Genomic DNA, 27,264 nt, shown 5'->3' on the forward strand with positions numbered 1-27,264 from the left:
GCCCTGACCTAGGTTGTACCAAGAGCAATTGGTCTCACGATCTCAGCATTCTACCGGGAGTATACACACTAAGGAGATCAATAAGGTAGCTGGGTGCAATGTTATTTATGATTTTATAAGTAAGCAGTAAGATTTTAAAATCAATGCGGTGTTTAATTGGGAGCCAGTGAGAATTGGGGTGATTGTCTCAAACCTACGAGTACCAGGTAGAAGGCGAGCCGCGGCGTTTTGGACGAGTTGCAATCTACGAAGAAGGGCAGAATGAAGCCCAGTGTATAGGGAGTTGCAATAGTCTAACCTGGATGTGACAAAGGAATGGATAAGCTTTTCTAGATCCTCACGTGGTAAGTATGGCATGGCCTTAGAAATTAAACAAAGTTGATAGAAACAAGATTTAATAACAGAGGACACATGCTTGTCAAGCTTAAAGGAGCCGTCCAGGTAAACACCCAAATTACTTGCGGAATCGGAAAGATAATCAGCGAAGGGCCCAAGGACACCAGTTAGATGGGCTCTAGGGGTATGACTATCAAATATTAAAATTTCCGTTTTCTTGGTATTAAGGATAAGAGAATTGCTCAGCAGCCAGTCTTTAACTTCACTTATATAATCGAAGAAGCGAAGTATCAATGAAGTTTCATCCTCAGTCAATTCAAAATAAATTTGAATGTCATCCGCGTAGCAATGATAAGAGAGTTTGTACTTTTCAATAATACGACAAAGGGGTAACATATATAGAGAAAATAGCATAGGACCCAATACAGACCCCTGAGGTAACGAGGGCAATGGAAGAGGAGTAGGTACCCATCGTGACAGAGAAGGACCTCTCCGATAAGTAGGATTTAAACCAACTAAGAGCCATACCCGTAATGCCAACCAGAAGTTCAAGCCTCATTAACAGGATATTATGGTCCACCAGATCAAAAGCAGAAGACAGGTCCAACAAAACTAAGACGGCGGGGCGCCCAGAGTCAGTAATTAAAAGAAGATCATTGAAGACCCTCAAAAGTGCTGTTTCCGTGCTATGGCACAGTTTAAACCCAGTTTGAAATTTATCCCAGATGTTATTCTCATTCAGATAGGTCTGAAGTTGTGATAGGACAATCTTCTCGAGGATTTTTGACAGGAACGGAAGTTGCGAGATAGGTCTGTAATTAGCGAGATTTGAGTGATCTAGGGAACGCTTTTTAAGAACAGGTTTCACTTCGGCATGTGTAAAGGCAGCCGGAACACAACCCATTGACAAAGAAAGATTGATTAGTGATAATATACAAGGCCCAATTACATTAAATCCCTCCTTAATAATGCGAGATGGGAGAATGTCGTGAACAGAATTTGAGATTTTTAGACGATCAATAACTGTAACTTCGGTCGTTGCTGTGCTTTTTTTTGGAAGTCGAATTTCCCAGAGGAACCCACCCGAGGGATTAATAAAGTTCTATCTTATCTTATCTTATCTTAATTCCCTTAAGGGTAGGAAGTGACACTGGTTCGAACTGAGCAAGTGTCATAGAGCAGCGTAAAGCGGGGGCTTGGCACATCCCCGAAGCTTTTAAGGCTCTTAAGGTGGAGATTTTATCAGTGAAGTGATTTAAGAACTGCTCACAAAGAGCCGAAGAAGCTAGCCACGATGCTTCAGGATAAGGGTTAACCAAGGAGTTAAAAATATTGAATAAAACGCGTGGATTATGACTATTATTCGTAACGATGGCTGACAGAACAGCCGCTTTAGCCATCTTAGCAGATTTCTGGAATTCCAAGCGCGTCCTGCGTAAAATATCAAGGGACACCTGGAGCCTATCCTTTTCCCACCGCCTCTCAGCTTGACAGCAGGTACGGCATAGGGCACGTGTAGAGTCATTTAACCAAGGTCGGGAACAGCTTCTAGGACATTTCACTTTTATAGGGGCCACAGAGTCCAGTATGGAGGTGCATATAGCAAGTAGGGAGTTGGCAAAGTCATCAAATAAAGACTGTGTGATGCCAGCCGTATCAGGGAGCACAGATTCAGAGAAAAACGCAGAAAGTTCAGCCACAGTCCCAGAATCAATGAACCGGCAAGGCATCGAGGGCCCCCAAGGTTCAGATCAGTTTTGCGTAGATCAGCATCAAAAATGACTGGAAAGTGGTTAGAAATCCCAGTGTTGCTAGTTCCCCTGACACTAGCAACACTGGGATGTGGTTTTCCATGAGAGAAAACCAAATCAAGTGTGTGACCTTTAGAGTGGGTTGGAGCATTTACCCACTGAGTAAGATTAAAAGAGCTAAAACAAGAAAGTCTTTGGCAAGCCTATCGATATAAATGTTAAAATCACCAACAATAAGAAGACGGTTATAATTTAAGCAAATAGATCCTAAAAAGTCAGCAAAGTCATTGATAAAAGTCCACAACACAAAGAGCCAGGGGGGGACCAGCAAGTTCCAATAGTTGTGCTTCGAAGCTAGCAAACATAGGTGGGGACAGCTGCTGTATCCGGAATTTATTCCTAAAGACCACCGCAAGTCCTCCACCCCTGTTCATCAACAACCTAACATTTAATAATGCCCTCCGGGCCGAAGACGCCAGGTTAGAGGTACATCTCAGGCCTAGATTAATTGTAAGCCTAGATTAATTTTATTAGTATTTATTATCAAAATGACTGCTGTAAACTCAGTTTATTGCAGTTGAGCTACATGAAGTTCAAGACCTGTGCTTTGTATGTGTGTAACTTGATACCACATCTGTTTTCTAGTAACCAGCAGTGGGCCTCTGGTTACAAAAAGAACTTGCATAGAAGTCCAAAGTCACTTGGCTCCTTTGATGTGTATCCTCAGTAAATACTTTTCTTGATGATTTCAAGTCTCAGTTGCTAGTTTCAAGTCTTATTGAATACAACGTGTTTATTTTGTTCTTTATGGACCCATTAGAGGCGGAGAAAGCAAAGTACACATTTGGATGAGCCAAACTTGTGATTGACTAGTCGCTACTTTACAAGCCTTGCAGTGTCTGCTCCAAAGCTGATTAGTTGTTCTGGAACAAAAAAAAACTCAGAGTTGCCGATTGCAGAGTTAACAAACTCAAAGTTAGACCCAGATCTACATGTACCTCTCACTCGGTGCTTCCTATTTCTAAATACAAAGACATCAGTGCTTGAAACACTGTGCTTCAGGCATCACAGTGGGATCTCACTCCTCAGCTGGTAGTAAGTCCCGGATTTATACTTTTTTTTTTTTTTTTAGGCATTCCACATAATTGTATGTAAACGTTTAAGACTAGGCTAAAAAGAACACACAAACACATGGTAATTTATCATCCAATTATATTTATTCCACAGTACAGAGGATAATGGTGAGTGCTGAACACATACTGTATGAACAACGACACATCTGTACCTACTGAAAATGTGAGTCTAAATCACTTGGAAAAGTAATTCTGGTGTCCCTAATTAAGTACATGTGGCATCTTAGTTACTGGCTGTCGGTGTCATGGATCAAAGAATCAGTTAAAACATATAAAATGGGTAATGACAATCTATGCAACAGCTAACATGGCGCAGAGAAGTACTATTTTATGCCACCCTTTCCTAGCAAATATAAGCAGTATATAAACATTTAACGATGCAATAATGTAACTGTAAGCAGATACAAAGTGTTTGTCTATTCCTGGAATTATAAAAAAAAAAAAAGTAAAACAAATGGAAATCACACATAAAGCAAGAATTAATGATGCCGTAATGGTTACAGGGCAATTAAAATTGCTACAAATATAATAAATCAATGTGTAGAGCTACATTTTAATGTGTTATAAACCATTAAGTGTTTATAGGGGTGCTTATAAAAACTAGATGATGTTAAAATAAATTTTGTGCATGTGACTCTAATCCCATACTATGCATATATTGAAAGTGTATATTAATTATTGCCACTATACACTTTGTCACGGTCCTACAGCATCTGTGGCATTATATTTCAGATGTGTACATACAAAATATGATATGGTGCTAAAGCTGGACATCAATAAATTGTCAGTCCCACGTTCTAATAAGGAGCCTTTTCTAAAAGATTTATTCATTTAAAGATATTAATCAAAACCGACTTTTATTTGGCAGCTTTGTTTCACTTATAATGGCTTTTAAAAACATTTGTAATCCTATTATAAATACTAAATAGTCATCAATTAAGAACTTTAATCAGGAGGCATGCTTTCCTTTTACATGACTGTACGTCTTCAGTACAATACATACATGTTTCAGGTATGAGTTTACAGAAGTCATTACAAATACTTTTATTGGCTTTAGAAAATGTAGGAAGGTTTTAAACACATGAATTTTCAATAAGTGCCAAATAATTAGTTTGCTAAAATGCTGTTCATAGAAGCAACAGTGGGTGCTAACATTTTTCACAGTGTCAGCATTAAAGCTAAACTGAGCAGTCATCTCATAGACTGAAATGAAAAGTGGTCTCTTTGGACTAACATGTCCAGTGACTTATTCAGCATACAATAATGTTTACCCTTTCACAAAGGGTGTGTTATTAGAAAGTGAAACCACAAACTAATAATGCACTTTTTAAAACTAAAGATGTAGGTCTCTATATTTAATCATTCTTATCCCAAAGTGGCAATAATTGTGATTACAGGAAATATATTCTGCTGTTTGTTTTTGTTTTTATATGTAAGTGTTCAGTTTAATTGTAAAGACATAGTGGAGAAGAGTTCATTTATTATTCTTACCAGTGTAGGTTATGTAATTTTAAGTTGGATTAGACAAAATGCAACAGTTTGTTAAATATTGTTTTCTGTTAAGGGCTTTTACTTTTCCATGCACCTACTGCTGCCTGAGAAAAATGTCTCGAGTTATATTGCAAAGGTTTTGTAAAATACTCCAGCTTGAAAAATAGGTACAATAGTCCTATAAAACATACTTGACTGTTGTAAGAGACAGCAGATGTCTACAGCAGCTCAAATACAAACAGTTTTCACATGGTGTGAAAAAGCTGCACGTGGTGTATGGACGTGTATGCTTTCAGACTGCATGTAGATTGAATTGTGGTAGATTGTGCCCCTGCTGTGATGTGAAGAATAATATTGCACTGGTAGGAACATAAAAGCTTCCTGTGTTGGTCCATAACCTCAATGATTGCCAAAATGACAAATAAAATGCTACATATTTCCGTTATAGTTCACCTGAAATTTCCAGAGTAACGCCATGAACCTTAAATAAATAAATAAACCTCGACCCTATATTTCCTACATATATATCTTTACAGTATGTACAGTGACACATCCTTGGCTCCTGAACAGTGTCAGAATCCAGACGGACAGACATTCAACTCAGCAGCCAAAATGGCCAAATGGGGAAAAGTGTTCTCCAGGACTTCTTTCAGTCTAGCATATTGTCCAAGGTTTTGGCAGCACGCTCAGACTCTGTTCTACAAGGTCAAAACATTTTGCCCATTTTTTTTCACATGCAACATTCAATTTAATATTATGTAGTCAGCAAATCAAAATCCAGTCAAAGCATTAAGACGTTTGCTCTCAGTACACACTTCCCCTTCTTACGAAAGGCTGGATACAGTGTTCATCAGAGGTTTTCAAACTATGACAACCTCCCATCTGTGTCAGGTGGATTGTACAGGTGCACAGAGGTGTTTGAGAGCAACAGGAAGAACTAGTTGTCTTTTTTGGCCCTTTAATTTCCAAGTTAAAAATGAGTGGATCTATGTGATATATGTATCTTTAGATTCAATGGGCCATAGACTTTCAGAAGACATTGCTATATCCAGTACCCATGACTAATAAGCAGACAGTTCTTCATGGGTACAGTGCAAACAGGAAGAGCTAATAGCTAAGACAATTGCTAAAATGCTTTTAATGGGGCCAAAATCTTAAAAAAGAAAAAAAAAAAGAAAAAAAGTTTTCTTTTGTTTTTTAAAGAAAAGAAACAAAAATAAGAAAAACTCCTAATCCTCTAGCTATAGTCTGTGCTTCTCAGATATCAGCATGTAGTCAAGTCACAAAGCTAATTACATTCCTTTAAAAATCAGTCACCATTGTTCTAAATGATTTTCTGGATTCCTCAATGAGTCTTCTAAGTATCTGGGTTAACCAACAACAACAAAAAAGCCTTTTCTACTCAGTAAAAAGAAGATTTTAAACTTGAAATCTTTCTCATTTTGCACCTCTGAAACCAAATGAAAACAAAGACAGCAGTAGATAGTAGGAAAATTAGGAAATGGATTTGAAGAGACACCTCTTGCAGTGTGGTGGCACAGTAGTAGAGCAGTAAGTACTGTTGCTTCACAACTAGAAGATCCTGTTTGTCCATTTAAGGTGTCCCTGCCCAAAACCCCCCTTTCTTCTGACTGCCCAACTGCTGGAAGCTTGCTGAGGAGCAGTACTGATTATCTGAGAGTTATATCCACCTGAGAACCAGCCCATTCATTTATGTGTCCTCTGTAATGGACATCTGTTTTTGACTTATTTGAGCTAACCTACATATATGACATTCTGGGATTTCCATTGATATTTCATGGGTTTTGTTTTTTATCTCCAAAGAGGAAGGAAATCACAAAAAAGTTCAATAGAAAGATTGTTTTTTCCTCGCTTCTCAGGAGGATATTTCTGGGTGTGCTGTGTATGTAGCCAATAGCACAAAGAAATCAGGTTTCTGTATGTCATGTTATTGTAAGATAACATAACATAAGAAGGAAAAGTGCGCTTTTAAAGGTAAACTTCAGGAGTCTACATTAGATTGCACAAATTTTTAAAGAATTACAGTTACTGTAGTTCCAAAGCTTTGAGAATAATCATCCACCAAACAGAAAAATATGCCTGTTAAGAGAACACAGAGTGTGGGCATGGATATGCATCAGGGGGGGAGCACAATATCAGACTTTGAAAACTCCTGGTCTAAAGACTTCTGTAGAGTTCCTTGTTAACTATTTGGCACATATACGTACATCATTTTCATATTGTGACCAAATGTACAGACGTATGCATACCAGCACATATATCATATCCTGACATAAATAAAAAATGTCATGCACTACAGAGGTGTTCGAATGCAGCAAAATGAGATGGTAACTACAGTATATTCCACTGTAAACTAGTGCAAAAAAGGATAATGAGGTTATGCCGTTGATTAACTACAGTATTAGAGAATGATTTTGGCTTTTGTGGTGGGTTCAAGACGGTCTGGATCACACAGACTGGAAATAGAAGCACTCTTGTGTAGTGTGGAAACTGGGCATGTGAAATAACAGCATAGTAAAATGAGGGTGACAAGCAGTGCGGCTGCTCCATACATCCATACACGAAGGCTTAAAGGACAGATTCACAATTTTTCATGCTTCAGAAATAGCCATATGCTCATCTGAACACTGAAACTGTTGTAGTTATAATTATTTAAGTCTATACCAAGCATGTAGAACTACGTATCATTTGTTTAGACTTAGACTTCCAGTTCATGCAAAAACACATTAGAATTTATGCTTGTTATTAATATTATAAATATTATTTTGAAAATCTGGCTTAAAAGAGTAAAGTAAATAATTTCCAAGGTTTTAAATTTCATCTTTGTGTCAGGTCAAGTCAAATTATTACAGGGTGTGTATAAAAATGAATAACTTTAAAAACTAGCTATATTAAAACAATTCTATTGCAATATAAGAAGGGTTGATTTTAAAAATCAAGTATATGGCCTTTTTTGAATTATCTGCATAAACACTTTTTTTTAAACTTTTTTTTAGCTCCTATTGACTGAATTTGGATCATTTTAAAGGTATAAATTAAAAGGTCTTGTCATTCAGTTTTGTGCAGCCCTTAGTAGAACACCCTGAACACAACAATTTTTCGAGAGATGTTGTTTAGTTGTTAACATTTGCCAAAAATAAGCATAGTGGATTCTGCCCACTATCACCTAAACTGGAAGCACATTGTGTAGGGTATGTCTTCATGGCTAGTTTTACTGTTTCAGTGTTCACACAGGCACCTGACTTTTTCATTTATCATACCTGTAAATGTTTTTACCTATTATATAAAGAGCCCATATGTGCCCATAGTTTTTGTTTTTTTTGGATTTGGGTCAGAGATGTGAGGTGGCTTCATCTTCTTTAAAGGGAAAGAGAGGCCAATGGGACTCATCTCCCATACTTCACACACACTGATAATTCAGTCATTTCAACATTCGAGCTGAATCACTTCGGCTCATTCTTTAGTCCATTTGGTACAAATACTGAAACATCTTTGTGAGTGAAAGCTCTCCCTTCCAGTTCAGTCTGAAATGAAACAGGCTCCAGGTCCAGCCTGCATTATATCCTATGAGAAAAAAGAGCAAATACTCAGGAAACACCACAAAAGTGTCTCCCAGCAGCAGCAACTATGGGAAACAAAACACCACCAGCAGGTGGATCTGAGGTATTGCAAGCAGATGAATATATATATAGATATATATATAAATAAAGGGATAGTTGCTGTGGACTGTACAGAGTCTCAGTTGTTGCTTTGATGCTGCATGCCCTGTTTTTCTGCTTTCCGTCTCCTCTGCAAAGAAAGTGTCTTGTGGGATATTAAGGCCTTGGATGGCCCAGAGGCCACACGGAAACAGAAAATACTACAGAGTTTCACACAGGGTGGAATGAAAACTGAATGGCCGACCTGCTATCAGTATGTTTTAAGAAGCATGAAAAGGACTGATCTGTGACTAAGACGACAAGTACTTTCCTCTGTGATACAGTATATTTCACAAATCCAGCCCTTATTGTTCAAAGGATCAATTCATCCAAAATACACATTTCTTTATTCATATCTTTTGGTATCTAAAAATAGAAAATTTAGAGATTCTTTTAAAATCTCTGCCAGCACAATACCATGAAGGTAATTCGTTTGTGGTCCATTACACTTAACTCAATGCTAGCATTCTCATGCTATCATTTCTCCAGTAACAATGCTACAAGCTTTTTTTCTAATCTAGTTTAGCTTGTTAGCATGGTGATTTTAGGTGGTAACAAAGAGAGTTTGGACCCTGGCAGACTCTCAGGTACATTTTCATGACAGAAAATACTTCCACCTACATTTACATCATCTTAATGTTTAGATACTTCTGGACAAATAAAACCAAAAAGTACCAGCCAGATAAATAGGGTGGAGTAAAATGAAATTGGAGAATTCTTTATGAAGCCAGCTGACAGGCTGTTGGTAAGAAATGGGAAGAGAGTAACTAAAGCATCTAACCTAACAACCTTCTGGATGGATTTTGTTTACACTAACATGCTGTGGCTAGTTAAAATAGCTACTAATATGATCTCTTTTGGTAGAGTTTGGATGAACAGATCCTTTACAGTAAGGTCTCCATTTGGTCTCTCCTTACTTTTTGTTAGATTTGCCTTTCTGTTTTTTGGTCTCTACTTACTTTTTGATAGATTTGCTTTTCTGTTTTTGCATCATGAGGGTTTTCTATACTTATTGCCAGTCACTGCTGTGTTCCAAAACAGTGGAAAAGAAACTCAAGTGTAAATCACTGGCCCTTTGCCACGGTTGCCAAACGAACTTAGCCTCAGTCCCATGGTTGACTGTCTGAAGATCAATCTGGCTCTGCAGTTTGTCCTGAGCTCATGAGTGTAAATGTTTATGTTGTTTGGAAAGGAGAAGGGAGGGTTTCCCGTTAGACGAGATTAGTTTAAGGCTTACAATTTCTTTTTTTAATCCTTCCTTTGTCATTTTTTTAAATAGTGGTATATCCTATAAAAGTATTACTGTAAAAGAGTCATGCTACAGAACTGTTTTGTTCTCTAGATCCCACTTGGCCTGATTAGTCCACTCCTCCTGGACAGATCCCTACTTATCGCTCCTTCCTAATCTCTATTAATTATGGGTTATTTATGCTGAACCATCTGTCTATTCCTTCCACAACCCCATCATCCACACACTCCCATCTTTTCTTCACCTTTCTATCTTTTATCTTAGTCCAGAGATCATAGTGGCTCGGCCAGGGTCCTTTATACCAAAGCTTTTATTTAAACATTACTTGGGGCCATGTAAGCCTACACTGCCCTCCTTGGTGCTGCTGCTGCGCCCCCAGCACCCCCCAGCTATACTCATACTCCTCTGTGCTGCTGCTGTGACCCCTCTATCGCGCTCCACTTCACACTGGCTGAGCGTGCGCTCAGTCCGGCTGGGCTGGCTGGGTGAGCATGACCCCGACCCTCCAGGCTGCTGAGAGGAGATGGTGCGAAAGATGTGGTTCCGTTTCCGGAGGAAGTCTCCTCCAGCTGTGCCCAGAGCAAAGCTGCCCTTCCGGAGGACCATACGGGTACTGGCGGTCTTGGCAGGGCGAGACCTTTGGTTGTACTCCAGCTGAGATAGGTGGGAAGCATAGCCATCCAGGATGAACTGGAACAGATTAACAGTCAATTAAACTGGGTTTACTCAGCATCAATGCACAGACAGAAGGTCCCCTGACAGACCCTAAACACTCAGCGATTAATCATGTAAAATATTCATGGCCTAATTAGTTCACAATGAAACTATTTTACAGCTGTACACCCACTCAGATAAAATAGTTTCATTGTGAACTAATTCATAATGTACCACAATTATTTACTATCAGACCTGGCACTGGTGCTGCATTTTCTTCGTGGGCCTTCCCACTATGTAGATATGAGATGGAGGCAGGCCAATAGAAGTGTACACTGATATGTCCTTGGTGGAGCCATAGGCAGCAAATATCCTCATGTTGGCCTAATCAAATACAAAGAGTTTAAACTTTTAGACATTGGAAGGATTTTGCTGCATTGCTATTCCAGACTCTCCCTGCCCTCACTTACCTCGTTGATGAGGGTTTTGAGGAAGTTGGCCTTGTGTCGGAGAGGGTCATGTACCAGGCCGTCGCAGAATGAGACGATGCCATTAGGGAAGTTATGCTGGGAGAGCCAGGCAACAACACGCTGCTTCTGCATGTCAGGACGACCTGTGACATACACTATCAGATAGCCCAAGTCCTGCCAGTACCTGCAAACAATAAAGAATAAAAATCCTGAGAAGGAGTCGCGTTTGGATTAGCTGACTTCCATGCTAAAAGGGAGTGATATGTTGTTCAGAAAATCAATATTCTGCCATTACTTCACATAAATATTCCCAAGATGCAGCACATGTAAAAACTACAAATACCAGGGGGGTAGTATTTATTCTCAATAGTTTAGAAGAAAACTATAAAATAACATATATGGAATTAAAAATGTGTGAAAGAAAATGTGTTTTTCAATTTTACATTTTTCAAAACTTTCACCTTTGGCTGTAACAGTAATGTGTAAGCTCCACACAACAATTAGTCCTGCAAGTACCTGAGCTGAGAGAGTGGAGAACCCCAGCCTCAGTACCTTTGTCCATGCAGCAAGTAGACCATGTGTTTGTGGTCATTTATCCATTTATGCCTTCACTGTGGAGAGGAATGTTTTGCATTGTGTGATGTTTTTGACCTAGAGAAGCAATTCTTGTGTTGCTTCTTCTAACTTACTAACATACAAAAGGGGCAGACTTTAGACCAGATTCAAATGTGAGATATGTGGCTCCATGTGAGATGCAGAGAAAGTGAACTGCTCATATCTGCATATGCATTTTCCACCATGAAGTATGGAGAACAAGTTGCCAAGACAACATTCCACAACAATCTGTTTTGGTCTTTGCCACGGAGTTTTTGTTTGTGTCCACAACTTTGATTTGTACTATCTAGACGTTTTACACTATATATTACTGCAGAGTAGTATTCCTACCAAGCATGCTGGTGTTCTCCTTACCTTACCACATCCACAGCCCCTGCTCGAACCTTAGGGTCACTCCCCATTATTGAGACGCTGGCAGCAAATGACCCGTCAATGCTGAATACAACAAACTCTGTTCCTCGTGGTACAATAGTAAGATAGCTGTCTGCAAATGTGTGGTCGCCCCTATTAGAGAAACAGCGACTGGTAAATATGATGAAATTCATACATGTATGCGTCTCTCCTTGTGAAATAACTACAACTCAGCATACCTGACCACCATTTTGACAGGATATACCCCGATACCCAGCCTCTTGCTCTCTGGAATTACATAAGAGACACGTCCACTGTTGTTAGTGAGCTCCGTGTCAAAGTACACCCACTCTCCAGAGGGAGGCTGGGTCATGATGTGAATGTCAATCTGCAAGAAAAAGAAAAAAAACAAAAACAAAACATGGCTTGAATACAAACCATCTCTTTTTTGTTGTTGTTCCTAACAGCCAAACATGTCAGTCATTACCTTTTCTCCAGTTAATGTGACCATGTCCAGAGGACCATACATGAAACGTCCCGTCAGTGTCTGCACTCCATCCTCTGTGAACACGGCGTCATTCACGCGATGATTAGCTGTCACATTCTGAGAAGCAACCAAAACAGGAAATCAGTTTCTTTCTTTTTTTTCTTTTTTTTTTTCAAATCTCTTTATTTGGTTTTCCAGTGTTCTTTATCATAAAGGCAACTAAGATTCAAATATAAATGATTACATATATACAACAGAAATTAAACAAAATCAAAACAAAACAAAACAAAACAAAACAAAAAAAAGGCGGAAATCAGTTTCAATTCTCTAAAGTCTCTCTTGAGACTTCTCTTACTGTTTTTGCTGCCAAAATGAGATGACGAGAACTTGACTGAAATGTTAATCAGCTCATTAGAGGTGCTTTTTTCCTAAATTGTTTGTCCTGTGAAATGCCTCTTTGGCACCTTTGGGACTACCGTATCGTCTTCAAGGACTTTTTGGACACCTTTTTTTCCAGAATAACTGAAATCCTCTACTTATGTCTTGCTGCTTATATCTTATGCAGGGCTATGGGCTATTCTATTCTATTCTATTCTATTCTATTCTATTCTATTCTATTCTATTAAATGTTTAGAGAGGAAATATTTTCTTGGTAGATATGCTAGTAACTAACAGATATCTGAAGTATGAAAATCAAAAAACGTGCTTAATCTTTAACAATAACTTATACACAGCCTTGTCAAAAGAAAGCAATGATAATCTAATATTTAGTTGGAACAAATTTAGCTTGGCATTATTTCAAATGTTTTATGCTTAGCATGTAAGTGGGGTTAAGTTAATCGGGTAGGTTAATTAAAGTTGGATGTGAACTAGATGTGAACGTGAACAGTATGACAATGGCTGCCTGTCTCTCAGTGTCGGCCCTGTGACAGGCCGGCGATCTGTTCTGGGGGTTTCCTGGCTCTCGCCTTATGGTAGCTAGGATAGGCTCCCCCCATGACCCTTAATTGGACAAGCAGAAGAAAATGGATAAATTGATGGCTCTAGTATGTGTGGCATGACATTTTCTGATGATAAATTAGTCTTTTAGGGAACGATGTTGAGGTCTCCAAAGTTTGGATCATTAGAAATTCAGATTTTCTTTGTAAATTTGCCTTTCAGGTAAATAAAACATCCATTTTTCTCCCTTTGTGTCATTTTTTGCTGCTGCTGAAATACTTCTAAAGCCAAACCTATGCCCTCCGAAAATATAACAGAGATACTTTAAGTCAAAAATCTCTCTTTTGTATCCACATCTTAAAAGTTCAGCATTGCCTCTGTCAGGTGGAGATACCATAAAGACCTCTTACCCGAATTTTAACATGAGTCCTCTTTCGAAGCCACTTCTCCCGAGGTTTTGAAGGAGTAAATTCAGACACTTCTTTACCATCCAGCTCCAAAACACCAGAATTCTCATGTCTCATTACCTGCAACAGGAAATGAAATTAACATTAATCACATATATTCTGTTCTCTTTAATGTTTATGGGGGAAAAAAGAAATGTAGAAAGCATGGTGAACCTATTGTACCAAATTTTCTGTAAAGGAATGGAGTCTTATATTTAATTTTAAAAAAGCAATGACTGAGATTATCATCCCTGGAACTATGCAACTTAAAACACTTTAGTGATTACAAATCAAAGAAATAAAATCAATTGAAAGAGAACCTGTCTGAGTATAAATGAGACAACGTCCGTCGATTCCCAGTAGGAGGCATGGAAAAGATGAGGCAGAGCCACGGTTGGAAAGGCTGTCAGGGCATCAGGACAGTAAAGAGCATAGTCCATCCTCTTACTGCCCCACCACCGAGAGGCAACTACAGCAGTGAGGGGAAAAACAGACAGTCAGAACGTCCACTGTGCTGATTTTAGTTAGTGTTTTTCACTGAAGGTTTGACTAAGAGGCACTAGGGCTAGGTTAAAACTGGACAGTGGTGAGTAGTAGAAAGGTTTGAAGTGCACACTGTTCCCTCTCTTTTTTTCTTGTAATGCAGTGGTTCCCAACCTTTTTGACTGATATATCCCCAAAGCCCTCAAATATCCCTCCACCGATACCACAGTGTGTTCCAAACATGATCCCAATGAATGCTATTTTAAACTCTACGATATTTTAAAAGACACGTGTGATTAACTGTAGTGAAGCAATTCGTCCATTCTTTGTGTTGCAAAAGTAAAAAAATGTTTGTTGTTACTGTTGTTACTGTTTAGGGCGATCGCGGCTCAAGAGTTGGCAGTTCGTCTTGTAATCTGAAGGTTGCCGGTTCGAGACCCGGCTCAGACAGTCTCGGTCGTTGTGTCCTTGGGCAAGACACTTCACCCACCTACTGGTGATGGCCAGAGGGGCCGATGGCGCGATATGGCAGCCTCGCTTCTGCCAGTCTGCCCCAGGGCAGCTGTGGCTACAACTGTAGCTTGCCTCCACCAGTGTATGAGAGTGAATGAATAGTGGAATTGTAAAGCGCTTTGAGGGTCTCGAAAAGCGCTATATGAATGCAGTCCATTATTATTATTATCCACGACTTGTATTTGTCCACTGTTTTATCTATGAACTGTTAATATCCCTAAACTGCAATATATGACTTGGATACAGCAATTTATTTGATATGATGAATTTAGTTAGCGCTTATAGAAATAAATTAGTACACATCAATTTTTACTACTATTTGGGCTGTTTTATTTTCCCACATAAATGGGATCTCTTACGCTCATTTTTATCTCCACAGATTTATTTGTAGCCACTACTAGTGTATCCATGATTCATAATGCTAAAGCATCTGAATTTACTTAAACAAAGTGTTTAATTTCCTTCACGCTTTGTTTGAGATAACTTTCTTTTGACTGGCTGCATCTCGCAACCAGAAGGTGTGATCAACAGGTGGGTGGGGCTTCTGCGTGCCTGAGATGATCACATTAGCAATATCTGCTCTCAGTGATGTCATATAGATGTAGCAGCAAGGGGAAAGTCTTTAGAGCAATCTGAAGCTTTAGGCTCACAGGGATCACTTACACATATAGTACACTGACCTTCTTATTTAAAACTTAGACCATATTTAATATCAAAATCCATCGTGTCATAAAACATCAGTATATATTTTTTGAGATTTTTTTGCCAACACCAAAAGTAGCTACTGAGGTACAAGTAAGCCTGATTGGGAATCACCACCAGGACAAGAAAACAGTGGTTCTCAAGGAATTAAGTTCAGAAAGGCTCACAAGAAGGATTATGGACCTCCAGTGTAATTACTGTAACTACTTGGGAGTACTATCTGAGAGAAAGGAAGAAGCCAGAGGAGGAAGGAAAGAACACAGGGAATGAATACAGATTGTAGCATCCTTCCCTCAAGGTCCTCTTACTACAGCTCCCAGGGTACCTTTCTCTATGTTCTTCAGCACCCTGGGCGACGGGGGTGCCGAGCTGATGTCAGTGATGTCAGACGTAACATCAGTGAGGTCAGAGGTCATGTCAGAAGTCATGTCAGAGCTAACGTCCGAGCTGTGCTCGGACTCCACACCGTTGGATCTCGGAAAAACCTGACGAATTTTCTTGCGCAACTGAGGCGGTGTGCTCCGAGAGGCAAATCTATGGTAGGGTAGATGCAGCTGTGACAGCAGACTGGGCCTTTTAGTGTGGGTCACTTCACATTTGCTTGCTAAGAGGATGTTTGGAGGGAGGAAATGAGAATGTCAACATGTAAACTTCCAGCTTCTGGACCAAAAATTAGGTCAGAGACACAATGTCAGAGGTCAGCTTACTCGTAGCGATGTTGGAGGCGGTGTAAGAGTCAGCTAAGCCTGACACCTGGCTGGCTATGCTGGCCTCACTGGCTCTACGGGTGCAGCGAAGGTGAGGAATCCCTGGTGATGTTGATGATGGATGCTGACCATCAACAAGAGTATGGGAGTGAAGGGTATCCACTGCGAATAAAGAGGAGTTATAGTCATATTCTTTATTCACATATGATCAATTATTTCTATGATTATGAATAATTCAAACACCAATATAAAATAATGATATTTTTAATCACTCATGCAAGGAGAAACAAGTTGTAAATACAACATGTTACCTTTTGAGTTTTAACCATTTGATAAATTTAAGTCTCACGTTCACTCTTTTAACTCTGTTTTTGGTTTCCTCCAGATATCTTCCTGCTTAGCTACTGCATGTTCCACTATTTTTACCCAATAGTCAAAGAACTCTGCTATTTGCTGCTGAGCAGTTAGTGTAAAATCGCTTTTTAGTGCTTAATTTGTCTGAGAAGAGACAGGAGTCTGAAGTGGCAGAAAAATTAGAGTCATTAGAGTGAACCAAAATGATAAAACTGCAACCAGCTCGCTAATCAAATAATAGAACCTCAAAATGAATTCAGTGGGTAAATACAGGTTTACCCGCAGCAGATGGCTGTTTGGTTCTAGTTTGGTTCTGTTGGATATTTCTTCCTGTTAAAATTGACTTTTTTTTTCTCCCCACTGTCAATAGGTGCTTACTCATAAAAGGTTGTATGATTGTTGGGGTTTTCTCAATATTATTTTAGGGGTTTACCTTACTCTGCAACTTCCCTGTTGGCAAAACAGGTGTTTTGAACCCCACAAACAAAAAAAGCAACTGAGCCATAACTAATGTTAGGGAAATCTGTTGATGTTTATGAAAGAGCCATAAACATCAACAGATGAACCAGCCAATATACTGGAATATTGTATTTTTTCCATCTGTATCAGTAATGGTCTTTAAAAAATCCTATATTGTTAGAAGCTCTAGTTTTAACCAAATCCAGACCACATTAGAAAAATAATAATAACAGGATAAAGGAGATAAAGAGAACAAATACACACTCTCTGTGTTGCTCTGGGAGGTCTGCCAGTTGAGGACAGGCACAGGGATGCAGGTCTCACTGACAGTGCTTTCCTGGTTCCGATGTGATGCTGTACTGCCAGACTCTATCAGAAGCTGGGGGTTACTTTGCACAGTTTCAACTAAGCCAGACAAGGGGTAAAAAAAAGTCAACAACTTGTATTACATAAAGTTCTGCAGCAAAATGTCTCAGGAAGTGTGCCTTTCTTTTTTGTCTGTGTTTGCGTGTGTGTCAACTCACCCAAGAGAGCCGAATGTCCATCACCCAGAGGAAAGCGCTGATAGCGGGAGACGCTACAGGGAGGCAGCAGGTAGAACCTCTTGTCTAGGAGAGGCTCAAGACGAGAGGCGGAGGGGTCAGCTGGATGAAACATGTTGTAAACCTGCTGGCAGGCTGGACGCAGCGCCGACACTAGAGCAGGAAACACAGCAAGAAGTTTTAAATAAACAGACTGGTGTGACTAGTAACACGGGACACTGTGTATACAAACTATAAGTTTAGATAGTAGGCTGGAAAATACATTACAGTTTTACTGAGTTACATTGATGCAGTTCTCACATCATCGATGTAATTCTCTCCACTCCTTTTGGAGATCATTTATCTGAATTTCATTAGTGGGACCACACCTTGAAGCACACCCTTTCTCAAAAATGAGAAGCTGTTTGTTCTTGTTTTTGTGCCTTACCCTGTCCCCTTTTTTCAATTAATTCATTTCTCATTAGTACATTGAGATCTTTCCAGTCTGGGATTCGCCACCAGTCCCCTCTGAGGCCCTGAGGCCTTCCCCAAACCACAGCCTCAATTCATGCTCGAGTCATCTGCCATTATCTACTATCTACTGCTGTAAAACCTAAATGAGGATGTGGTCCCGGCTAGTGAAATGCAGTTCTTAACTCTGTAACACACTTCCCCACTAACTTGAGAATTTGTTATTGTATTTGCACACACTGCTATTGTTTCTACCCATTAGCACCACACACATTTTGTTATTGTCTTGAAGCACTTCTCGTCTGAATCTCATAACTAATCAAAACATTTTCCGTAACACTGCCCGGTATTGCATTATTGTTTTTAATGAAATCCCTTCAGACTTCTTTCAAAGTCTGTATGAAAGACTAAGGCCAGTCACACACTGTCAGTGGAAGAACAGTTTTCCTCGATCGTTTTGGTGCAATTCTCCCATCAGAAAAGTCACTGTCACTACTAAATTTGGATGAGCAGCTGACAAATCTGCAACAACTCTGCTCTGAAACTTGTACTAACAAGGTGTACTTAATAAAGTGCTCAGTGAGTTTGTACAGTATGTATAGTATACACATGTGTGTAATTGGCAGTGCCATGACATTCACCTGTAACACAAGATTGTGAGTATTTATTTCCAATTGTTTCAACTAAACTTCTTCTGACAACGTGTTACTATTTGCTTTTACCCAAAGGACAATTTCACTGCTAACACCGAGAGTGTGTGAGTGGATTTGCTCTTTCATACATGTTTGAAAAAAGTTCAAAGTAGCTTGATTGAAAACACTAATGCCGTGCTGGACAGTATTCAAGAAAGTGACAGATGTAGAGTTCTGACTAAGAATTATATAGGTTCGATCACTGGCTTCTCACGGTCCTTGAGCTCTCTAATGCATCCATCACAATATGAATGTGTGTTTATGTTAGATAGAAAGCACATATACAGAAAAAAGTGCATGTGTGTATGAGGCAAGTTTTTGGTGCTCAGGTAGAGTAGAAGCACTATATAAGAACCAGTCCATTTAGTACTAAATTATAAGTAGAAACAATAGCTGATGTGAGAATTGCACCAAAGTGATTGATAAAAACTGTAATAGGACTGTCGTCTTTATATAAAGCTTGACAACTACTTTGCTGATGTAAACTTCCCACTGGTCTTGGTCTGACTACACCATAGACTCTCTAGTGTTTGTCACAGTGTCTACAAACAACAGCAATAAAAAACTATGCCCATATGAAAAATAAAATAAAATGTGTATAACCACTTAGAATTCCAAACAATCAATGTTTATATCCCATCATAATCACTTTGTTTTACACTTAAACTACTGTAGTATGTCCTGTTTGAAATCATACCTTTATCCATATGAATCTTTGATTCATTAAGCTACTAGGTGGTATAAGCTTTGTTTATATTTAATCCTATGTCTTATGCCCTAATTTGATGTGTGATTGTACTGTCATATTTCAAGAGTAGGGAGGATACTGTATTTTTGTGGCATGTTATTTAGGTGATAGATAAGAATATCCTCACCAGTGGTAATTCCAGGACATTTTCAAGGCAAGCAGCACAAAAATATTTGACTCTTTATGTATTTTATCAGTATAAGAGACCGATAAAACTGCATCTACCAACAACTTATTTTCATAATATTGAACGTTTTAAAGTTATTCCGATATTACTTTGGAAAACCATGAGAAATAAATGGCTGTGTAAACAAAGAAATGAAACTAAACATCCGACAGCAACTGTAATGATTTCCTTTTTTCTTTTTTTTTTAAAGTCCACATGTTAAGCCAACAGCTGCAGGTCAGTAATCTGTTTCTTTAAAACCTCAAAGGACACAGTGCAGTCAGACTTGTGGCTGTGTAAGCACTTCTATCACATATTTCTCTTTTTCAGCCTTTGAGATCAAAAGCATGACTTCTAACCTCTGACACCTGCCTCCCAGCTGCTGGAGACATGCATTTCACACAGGAAGAAACACAAAGTGCTACAAATAACCACTTCCTGCTTTGACCTGTGACGAACATCAAATTAGACCAACGGCAAAATAAATGATAGGAGCATAAAAAGGGAGAAAATCCTTCCCCACCATCCAGAGTGGGCACCACAGTCTTCCTCAGTGCAAGCACGAGCCCGAGTGGAGAGCCGAACAGGAAGAAGTCAGTCACTTCAAATTCGAACTTCCCCAGAGATCCTCCCTCCAACATGGTGCTGTTGCTGGAACGCCGGGATCCAGCCTCTCTGTGGAGAACGCTGGCGTGAAGGCTGCCCAGAAAGAAACAAAATATAACACATTAGAAGAAATCTTTGAAGGATTTGTGGCATTTGTTTTAAGTTCTGTGTCTCACCTAGTGAGGAAGGCTTGGTGGTGTTTGATGGTGTCCAGCTCGTACGTGGAGGAGTCGCTGCGTTTGCGTGGAAGCTGCTTCTTGGGGTCGTCAGGCCCAGAGCAGTGAGGGATGTCAATGTTGCTGCGGCTGAGATGGCGGCTTCCTTCGAGGGATGGCGAGGAAGAAGAGACACTGTTTATGACGATACCAGGAGAAAGAAGTTCTGTGTCCTGAGAGAGAGGGATGAAAGAGGATACTGTCAAATGTGTGATTGAAATTATTCCCACAAGTCTTTAGTTTTTTTGGAATGACTTAGGTGTTTGTAATAGCCTTATAGTTTTATGGATAGCACTCTCAAACTGTAGGTTAGTTTGTCAGGACTATACTCACTATAATTTGGCAACTATCAGGTGAATGGTAATAAAAATTTGCACCAACATTCATAGTCTTGAGATGCCTCAGAAAAAGAAATATCCAGAGTCTTTGTCTAGCATAAATGAGACCAGCAGAAAAACATGTTACCATAGTGAGCTGCACCTGCAATGTGAAGCCCATTTATTTTTAAATTGCTGATTGTTTATGTTTTAAAAAATTAAGGATGGTTTAGCTTTTACAGTTACAAGATCATTGCACTTGAAAGACAACTACAAGATTTTGCTTTAACTTCACCTGTACGGATATCAAAAATTGCCTCAGTACCCTTTAAATGTGACATAAGATCTGTGATAACTCTTTACCTTTTCTTCATGCAAGGCTGAAATTGTATGAATTGTAATTTTAACTGGGTTTATGACCAGAACATGCACCTCCAAAACTGATGTCATACATCACTGCATTACTTCCACTTTGTATGTATTACCTACTAATAGATGTAATACATTAGAATATGCTAAACTAGGCTGCTCTAGTTTACCATTCAGTTCCAGGCACCGCTGTGCCACACTGTGTATTGTCTTGCCATGCAGACCCACTAGCATGGCTTCAGAGTCTTGTTACATCTAATGTACACATTTTCTTCATATATTTCCCCCCAAGGGTCACATTTAGCACACTGTACTGCATTTGACAACATATCGCTTACAGTAAAAACAGAATAAGTCACACCATTGCGCACTCATGGACATACACAAATGAAAATTGTCAGACAAGTTCATATAAAGCAAGGATGGAGTTGAATGCAAGAATGCAATGCATTGAACATGTTGGCTAGTTTTCCACGTATTTTAGCATAGCTAAACACAGTTTCTGGTATCAACAATGGACTGTATATAAAAGATGGATGTAGCCACTGTTACATTACATTGTCTTTAGCTAAGCATTTTAGCCATCGGCATCTGAGCTACTGAACCTAAAAATAACTAAGAAGGAGTGAAGCTGACCGATAAACCGAGAGACACTGAACAGTCCTTCTTGACACCAGTGGGGACCATAATGTACATCGGCAGTTTTTGTTTTTTTAAGACTTTTTAAGACTTCAGCATTAGTTTCCTTTTTTAGACCCAGAAGCTACATCCATCTTTTATATACGGTCTACGGTATCAACAGCTTGGTATGTCATCAGAGAATTTAAGTTGATACCTGGACACTAATGGCACTGCCCCGTCTGCTGCTGTTTTGGCTTTCTGATACCGTCACAGAACTGCTGCACAGCGCATCAAAGCCCAGAATACCCCCAACACAGTCCCCAATAACACACACCTGTATTATAAAGCAAAGCACAAAAACATGAGTATGCACACTAAATCAGCGTTATCTGTACAAGCAGTGCCAATCCAAAAAAACAGAAACCCAACCTGGCCATTAAAAGAAGCTCCTTCCAAAGATCTGATGAAGTCGCTGTACACCTGATTGGCTCGTAAGATGACGGTTGCCACGGCATCTTGGTACTGTGGTGCAGAAGTAGCCAGAAGAGGAAGCGCAGCCAGCGGAATGTGGTCCTGACTGCTGGATAGACAGCTCTCATCGTAGCTGTAGGGGCTAAGACTGCAGAGCAGAGAGAAGTGGCTTTATGTCTATAATCAGCTTGCACGTGTATGACAGCATGTTATTAAAATGCTGCTTGCTCACTTGGACACAAGCGAGAATGCTTCGACACACACAGCAGGGCAGGGTACCATTCGAATGGCAATGCGGCCCAGTGCTGAAGGGTAATGGACCCTCATCACAGCCTCAAAAGCTCCACTTAGCGTGTTTACATCTCCCTGTTTGCTGTTCTGTTCTCCTTCAAGAAAAGCAAAGGCTCATTATTAATCATTGCCATGAAACACAATCATAAGGCCTTGCACATTTGTTTGAAAATTAAAAGACTTACTGTACTGCATAAATGAACATCTCCTATACCGATTGTGTTACTGGTGGGGGCTCGCTCATTTAAATAAATATACATATAACATATATAACACTTTCCTAGTCTTAGCTAATCATAACTAGCCACTATAATTTTGTTTTAATTCACTTTTCACATGTTGTTTGTTTTAACTATTTGACCTAGCTAAAAACGAACTGCTTTTCATTAGTTAGTTGTTTTTGTTTTCTTTAAAATTACATATTTTATAGTGTAAAATTATTTCCTGTAAATATCCTGGTAGATAATTGTTGTTATTTTTTCTATGACTGTATGAAATGTATCTAGCCATTAATGTCTTTGTGCTTAGATTATTTCATTTGAAAACTTTATAAGGCTTTAAGAGATCCTATCACCTGGTATTTAGTATGAAAAAAAAAATCATTTTTCAATCTTTTCTATCCTTGATCAAATTTAATAATGGTTGAATTTTTTTGATAATAAATTAATTTCCTTTTTTCTTCTAATTATTATTATATTGATGTAAATGATATTTTTATCACAGAAAAATGAAAACTTAACTATGCTAATTTTAGCTTTAAGAATGTATTCTTATTATTTTCACTCTTGTACTAAACAATCAGTTAATCCAAAAATAGTCTATAATGTAATCTATAATGAACTTAGTAGTTAGTTGGATTGTGGGAAGAATTTTGAAGGTTTGACTGTACCAGAGCCAGTGTCCAGTATGTTGCCTCCATGCAGGACCAAAATGAGGACATGAATTTTGGAAGGCTGTACACACTGCTGAGATGAACAATCCTGCAGGTAAGAGAAACAGGAAAAAAGCAGGAAAATAAAGGTGGGCTGATAGGGATAGAGGCAAAAGGGAGTAAAGGAAAACACTGCAAGCAGTACTTAAAAGGACAAGGACATTATGACATGCAAGAGGAGGAACTGGGAACTGGACCTTCAATTGCAAAGATTCAATTAGTTATCTGTAAAAAAAAAAAAAAAAAAAGAAAAAGAAAAAGCAAGAAAACACAACATTTTGTGCTTAAATGAGCTATGAGTTCAAAATAATCAAATAAAGTCTAAACACTTTGCTCTAGAGAAGACCAGTGGTGAGCTAGCTACATTTACATTTCATTTTGAAGAGAAAAAAGAAACCCTAACCAGGTTTTCCCCTTTTAAGGACACAACACTGGACAAGAGGAGGAAAAATCTTAAACGTCACTCCTGAAGTTAAATTCTAGGGTCAAGTTTTATTTTGGATTCTAGTTTCACTTCACTGGCGTTATAATGTAGAAGGAACAGTACCATCTACAAGCCCTTTAATTATAGGTGTCGGTGTAAGAAAGACAGGAATTAAATGCAAGAACACTGAAAAAAATGGCACCTCTATCTGTGTCTCCACATTGACGGCATACTCCCCGACTGACTCCTGGTACAAGGTTTCTGTGAAAACAAATTATGGACTTCATCACTGATGACAGAAGAGATGGCCTAAACTATAAATTCTGAGTCCTGTAGTCCTCAGGATACACTGGGCTTCATTTACAAACAGAGTAAACTGTGGCACTGTTCACTCTGCGGGGTGAGAAAAATGAGAAAAATAAATACATAAAACATGATGGCAATGGTCGAGGGATTCAAAATGTTTGTAGCCCACCAACCAGTGGGTGATGTCATGGTGACTATGTCCATCTTCGATATACAGTCTGAGTTCACAAAAAGTGCATAGACATAAATCTTAAACTGTGTGTGTCCATAAGCTTTCCGTTTGGATGTTTGCCCAGCAATTGCCGTCAGTCTGATGTAACTGCTGTCATGCTGGTCACGTAGGCCTTGTCTTCCTTCTTTTTTCTGGTCTTTTTCTTCCTTCTTTTTTTCCTAGTTTTCTTGGCATGGATTTAAATGTCAAACCTTTCTTACACCCACAGTCCCTATCTCAGGGGGAAAACATCCAACTCCTGGTTATTACAGCCCCTTTGTCACTTCACAGGAAACACTTCTGTGCCTCATCCACATGGAACACTAATGTTTCAGTTCTTCACTTTTGAAATCTTTTTGATTTGTGCTTTAGTAGGCATGCTTCTCATTGAGAATAACACCTTTCAATACAAGATAATTTTCCTTAATGCACACAAGATGATAAGAACAAAATTGGTAGGTGCATCTCTTTCAGGACTTTATGTATATCAGTAAATGAAGCCCAGTGTTTTCTTGTTTTGTTTTGGTACACAAAAGCATAAGATTAAGAGTGAGGCAGTCACTTACCTTGTCCTTCATCCACTTCTATTGTTTCTATTTTGTCCATCAGATCATTTGAGCTCCACTTGGTGATTTCCTTGGAAAACATGTCTTCATTATCAGAAAAGTCCTCTGCAAGATACACAGAGGGATTTTAATATAATGGAGACACTTCACTGATCTGATCAAAGCAGTCAGCCTCATAACACAGATTAAATAACCTAAATTACATCAAAGGTGACTCCTGTTTATGCACTCTTTGAAAAATCAGTCTGTCTATTATGGTTCTCTAAAGGCTGGTTCCCCTGAAACCTCAAACCTCCTCAAAGTCTCCAGAGGTCTTTTTTAAAGATGTGCTTGCAAAGTCCTCTTTCAAAGGTCATTGTTATTCCATCACACCCAGTACTGAGAAAAATGTAGGCACTTTTGTTTGCATTCACATTCACTAGGCAGGACCTTCAGACAGGCATGTGAAGGTTTCTGAATTTACCCCCTAACCCTCCAGGTTTATGGGTACAGTTAGGGATGGAATTGATTTTAGCAACATGGTAAATACACAAGTTTTTCCAGAAACTAGAAGGCGATCGATCTAATGAAGTCTAACACATTCATTTGAGAATTACAATTTTTCTCATAAAAAATGTGTTTGGATACTCCAGAAACACAAAAACAGGTGTACCTAATAAAGTGACCGTGTATATGGCATTAGTGCGCAGTAACAAGCTGTTGGCACAAATTATTATACCTTTTTCTCAGAAATCACACATTGCTAATAAATTCATTCTAAAAACTAATATAATAAGCAAGTTAAGACATTTAAAAATTAATTTGTGAGACTCTGTCTGGCAGAATAATTTCTCTGGCTTCAACTTTAATAACATTCATTAATTAACATTTCAGCATTCATTCTTAAGGATAAATACCCACAGGGATAAACGAGAACATTAAAAGAAGCAAGCAGGATTAACAACCTTGAGTTTCTCCATTGTTAATATTTATCATCCCAAAGACACACAGATATGAAAACACATCAATTCATCTTTCAAGATAATGTCCAAATACTAAATTGAATCTGTGGGAACTGCTGAAATGCAAAAATCTTTCTTGTGCATGGGTACAATACTGAATAAATTCATTGGCTCGTGAGCTGTTTATAATGTGTTTTATTCTGCTGATCTTTACCATGAGCATCAAAGAACTCATCATCTGTGCTGTCCTCAGAGTCCCGGGCAATGCTCTGCATCCTCCACTCTGAAATGCTCTGATGAGATGGACTTCCTGTACAAACAAAGATTAACATTGGTGTATTACAGCGTTACCTAAAATTATGGCATGACCAATATTTTAAATAAGTACTTGCACTCATGTCAACAGTCACACTGTAATTCAAGGTATATCAATACAAATATTGTACCACAGACTGTGGTAAAAGCCAGTGAAACACACAAAAATCAGAAGGACATCCTCACCTCCTCGCTTTGATGACCTATTGGAGGATCTAGAGGATGTTGACCATTGTTTTGTGAGCTCCCCTCTTGTCTCAAGTGAATCTCCAAGCTTCCCTCCTGCTCCTTCTGCCTCTGCAGTCGAGCCCACTGTCTCTGCTCCCTGCTCCTGCTCTTGGCTAATGAAGGAGTTGTTGGCTTCTGTTCCCCCTCCATCATTCAGGCTGTATTGGGCCATCTTCTTTGCTAAGGCCAGCTGGGTCTCCAGCTCCAGCTGCCTGATGTCCTCGATAGTCAGGCCATACCACTCGTCCTGCCAGCACCACGCCTGCCGGTGGGCTCGAACCATGACTTTACGAAGGCCTGCAGGAACAGCAACCAAAATTTAGCGCTAATGAATTATTTTAAGGGCTCAAATCTACAAAAGTGGATTAGCTTAATATCCGTATCATTATAAATCCAATTTACTTTCTTCAGGTATTTACGATTCTCTGTCAGCTATTTGTTATAGGTTTGTGTTGTGTCTTCATCTTGATTTAGTTGATTTTTTTTTTTACTGCTTTTTTGAAATATAAGTGATCTTTACTCTTTTTTTTGGAAAGAGAGCAGTGATGGCGAACAAGAACAGTTAGGTGATGACTGTATAATTAACCAGTCAGTTGAAACTCACCATAAAGTGTTTTATCGCCACTCATATCATTATGACAGTCACGTTTTTCAATTTATACATGTGCATAAATTTAAAAACTCAACAGCCATATCTTTTTAAACTGTGCCTAACAGTTGTTTGAGTTGCATAATATGCTTAACTTTCTTCATCCTTATTTTGAGTGTGTATACATGGAGTTAAATTGCTTTTGACAGACCAATCCTGGCCTCTGGTTTTTTTTTCAGTTTTCATTTATATAAACAGAAGTCAGGATTGGTGTGTCAAAAGCAATTTAACTCCATGTATACACACTCAGAATAAGGATGAAAAAAGTTGAGCATATTATGCAACTCAAACACCTGTTAGGCACAGTTTAAAAAGGCCAAGTGTCTTGGAGCTGGTGTGTGATAGT

The 27,264-nt window shown here is 38.9% G+C and overlaps 1 protein-coding gene across 1 annotated transcript in view; it reads right to left on the reverse strand.

The window, feature by feature from the left end:
- Nucleotides 1-3,317: 3,317 nt before the first annotated feature.
- pitpnm2 (phosphatidylinositol transfer protein, membrane-associated 2) overlaps nucleotides 3,318-27,264 on the reverse strand; it is a 62,409-nt gene continuing 38,462 nt past the window's right edge. Inside the window, exons 7-28 of the mRNA XM_085414496.1 lie at nucleotides 26,228-26,566; nucleotides 25,941-26,036; nucleotides 24,786-24,890; nucleotides 23,905-23,963; nucleotides 23,237-23,327; nucleotides 22,289-22,442; nucleotides 22,015-22,204; nucleotides 21,800-21,919; nucleotides 20,240-20,451; nucleotides 19,981-20,156; nucleotides 17,384-17,554; nucleotides 17,124-17,264; nucleotides 16,047-16,208; nucleotides 15,665-15,943; nucleotides 13,962-14,110; nucleotides 13,606-13,722; nucleotides 12,257-12,373; nucleotides 12,009-12,157; nucleotides 11,773-11,922; nucleotides 10,804-10,987; nucleotides 10,589-10,717; nucleotides 3,318-10,369 (exon numbers count right to left, since the gene is read on the reverse strand). Of these exons, the coding sequence (XP_085270622.1) occupies nucleotides 10,001-10,369; nucleotides 10,589-10,717; nucleotides 10,804-10,987; nucleotides 11,773-11,922; nucleotides 12,009-12,157; nucleotides 12,257-12,373; nucleotides 13,606-13,722; nucleotides 13,962-14,110; nucleotides 15,665-15,943; nucleotides 16,047-16,208; nucleotides 17,124-17,264; nucleotides 17,384-17,554; nucleotides 19,981-20,156; nucleotides 20,240-20,451; nucleotides 21,800-21,919; nucleotides 22,015-22,204; nucleotides 22,289-22,442; nucleotides 23,237-23,327; nucleotides 23,905-23,963; nucleotides 24,786-24,890; nucleotides 25,941-26,036; nucleotides 26,228-26,566 (3,659 nt within the window). The 3' untranslated portion in view covers nucleotides 3,318-10,000. The remainder of the gene's footprint in view (nucleotides 10,370-10,588; nucleotides 10,718-10,803; nucleotides 10,988-11,772; nucleotides 11,923-12,008; nucleotides 12,158-12,256; nucleotides 12,374-13,605; nucleotides 13,723-13,961; nucleotides 14,111-15,664; nucleotides 15,944-16,046; nucleotides 16,209-17,123; nucleotides 17,265-17,383; nucleotides 17,555-19,980; nucleotides 20,157-20,239; nucleotides 20,452-21,799; nucleotides 21,920-22,014; nucleotides 22,205-22,288; nucleotides 22,443-23,236; nucleotides 23,328-23,904; nucleotides 23,964-24,785; nucleotides 24,891-25,940; nucleotides 26,037-26,227; nucleotides 26,567-27,264) is intronic.

The sequence above is a fragment of the Rhamphochromis longiceps genome, linkage group LG7, assembly GCF_057381845.1.
Source record: "Rhamphochromis longiceps isolate RC_006_pf linkage group LG7, R_longiceps_female_GT1.1, whole genome shotgun sequence".
NCBI classification, from domain to species: domain Eukaryota; kingdom Metazoa; phylum Chordata; class Actinopteri; order Cichliformes; family Cichlidae; genus Rhamphochromis; species Rhamphochromis longiceps.